The sequence below is a fragment of the Bidens hawaiensis genome, unplaced genomic scaffold, assembly GCF_021521415.1.
Source record: "Bidens hawaiensis isolate Kalapana, Puna unplaced genomic scaffold, B.hawaiensis_p1.1 tig00000702_1, whole genome shotgun sequence".
NCBI lineage: Eukaryota > Viridiplantae > Streptophyta > Magnoliopsida > Asterales > Asteraceae > Bidens > Bidens hawaiensis.
Window position 1 is genome coordinate 1,950,456 of NW_027491042.1, and position 2,738 is coordinate 1,953,193.

The following is a 2,738-nucleotide window of genomic DNA, read 5'->3' on the forward strand; positions in this document are numbered from 1 at the left end:
CTCGAGCCTTCTCGCGCTAAACCCTTTGAGTTTTCTTCTGTTTAATCTAGCCGTTTGCTTTTGTGTTGTCTTATCTTTTGTGCTGTTAACCTAATCTGCTTTATGTCTGAAAAGTTACTTTCGGCGCAGCATGCGCACCAACCCCATTGGTTGGCAGAAAAAGTGACTGACATTATCTTTTGAGATCTGCTTTTGCCATGCTTGACCAGTACCTTTTTCTGACCTGCCCATGCCTTTTTACTGTTCCCTGTCAGCTTTTTCTCTTTTTCCCTGCTGCCATATCTTTTGATATCTTTTGCTTTTGGAATCTTTTGCTTTTTGAGATCTTTTCCCCTTTTTCTAGGGATTGTGTTCCCTAGGATTTCTCTATAAATAATAGTATTATTTTTCCTAACACTACACACACAAACACTTAATCTCTCCTGTTCTCCTTGCTCTCTCTGCCGTCTTCCTCTCTGCCTCCGTCTTTCTCTCCTGTTCTGCCCTGATTTCCGGTAATACATAATATATAATAACTTACTTATTAATTATGCTAACTTATAATCAAGACTTAAAACAAATCATTAAAACAATAATCTTATTTATAGGTTAACTTGTGCTTGTTTAAAGTCGGTTCTTGCTTTATCTTACACCGCATCGTTTATCAAGTGAGTAATCTCGTACCTAATCCCTTTTTGCTTTCAATGTTTTGGGATGTTCATGTGTTCATACAAACTTAGAGTCTTAAACTTGTTTATGAGCTTTAGTCGCGCAGTATCCCATGTGTTGAGGACGTTTACTTGGCTGTTTATTTGTATGTGTGTGTCATTAACCGCTTTGTTCGGCCTATTCCGCAGTTTTCATGGATCCATTAGATGAACACGGGAGACCTATCGTTTACGGTTTTCTTTGTTTACACTTGCACAGATGTTTTCTCGTTTTTGTGCTCAATTGGGAGCACGGATTGAACTATGAACTATGAGCTATGATCTATTTAGGCTTGATCACAATCTGATTGCACCCTTGTTAAACACCAGACATACACGTGTTGCGCGCAGATTTATTGTTATCTATTATTATCTATTAAACTTGATTTCTCACCAACACGCAAGTGTTTGACGTTTATTTTAACACATGTTCAGGTTTGCAGTAGCTGTTTTGGAGCTTGTGGACACGTAGGAAGTTTTCATTATTTTGGACCTAGATTAAAATGTATCAAGACAAGTCTTTGCTGTTCGAATATTATGATTTATAATATATTGATTTATGATGTTTTATGTTATCTTGTTTACTTTGCGCGTGCGCGAATAAATGTATTTATTAAATATTGACACCCAATAGTGTCACGAGTAATGAAACAATATGTGGCGCCCCGATGTATAATCCGCCTTTGGTCGGGGTGTTACAAGTCAAGTCACCACCCCCGCCATACCACTACACTTCACCTCCACCACCAGTTAAATCGCCACCCCCGCCATACCACTACACTTCACCTCCACCACCAGTTAAATCGCCACCCCCGCCATACCACTACACTTCACCTCCACCACTAGTTAAATCGCCACCCCCGCCATACCACTACACTTCACCTCCACCACCAGTAAAATCACCTCCCCCACCATACCATTACACTTCACCTCCACCACCAGTTAAATCACCACCCCCACCATACCATTACACTTCACCACCTCCGCCAGTAAAATCTCCACCACCACCATATCACTATACATCTCCACCCCCGCCACCTTACCATTACATGTCACCTCCTCCACCCGTGAAGTCCCCACCACCACCATACCACTATACATCTCCACCCCCACCAGTTAAGTCCCCTCCACCACCTTATCATTACACATCACCTCCCCCACCAGTAAAATCACCACCTCCACCATACCACTACACTTCACCACCTCCACCAGTGAAATCCCCACCACCACCATACCATTACACTTCTCCACCACCACCAGTTAGGTTCCCTCCACCACCATATCATTACACATCACCACCTCCTCCAGGAAAATCTCCACCACCACCATACCACTATACATCTCCACCTCCACCGATTAAATCCCCTCCGCCACCTTACCATTACACATCACCTCCCCCACCTGTTAAATCTCCACCACCCCAATACCACTACACCTCTCCTCCTCCTCCAGTTAAATCCCCACCGCCACACTACCATTACACATCACCTCCACCACCAGTGAAATCTCCTCCTCCACCCTACCATTACACATCACCTCCACCACCTGTTAAATCTCCTCCTCCACCCTACCATTACACCTCACCGCCACCTCCTATGAAATCTCTTCCCCCTCCTTACCACTACACCTCACCTCCCCCACCTGTTAAATCTCCTCCACCACCATACCATTACACATCTCCCCCTCCACCAGTAAAATCACCTTCACCACCCATGTACATTTACGCTTCTCCACCACCCCCAATTCATTACTAATTCCTCATTAATTCATCACTCCAAAGCTACGATCTTGTAAGTATCATACTTCATGTTGATATGTTAACTACTTCTGTGAGTGCAACTGCAATAATGATAAGTTCGTATTTATTTTTCAGGTTTATTCAAACTGTTACAATAAAGAAGGCTCCTTGAGGAGAAGTTTAAGAAGTAGTTCATTTGCACCCAATCCTTTCTAATAAGGTCTTCAATATTGCACTTCAGGGCACTAATATTTTGTTTAGAACCATTTCCTTTATACTTCATTGTTATGAGTCCTCAACTCTCAACGGAGAAT

At 42.7% G+C, this 2,738-nt stretch overlaps 1 protein-coding gene across 1 annotated transcript; it reads left to right on the plus strand.

The window, feature by feature from the left end:
* Positions 1–1,354: 1,354 nt before the first annotated feature.
* On the plus strand, positions 1,355–2,497 carry LOC143532160 (uncharacterized). Its single transcript, XM_077027290.1, has one exon. The coding sequence runs from the start codon at positions 1,355–1,357 to the stop codon at positions 2,438–2,440; it is 1,086 nt and encodes a 361-aa protein (XP_076883405.1). The 3' UTR covers positions 2,441–2,497.
* The last annotated feature ends 241 nt before the right edge of the window (positions 2,498–2,738 follow it).

What these genes read in the sequence shown, in the direction of transcription:
- LOC143532160 (XM_077027290.1), top strand. Translation starts at nt 1,355, where the DNA reads ATGTATAATCCGCCTTTGGTCGGGGTGTTACAAGTCAAGTCACCACCC.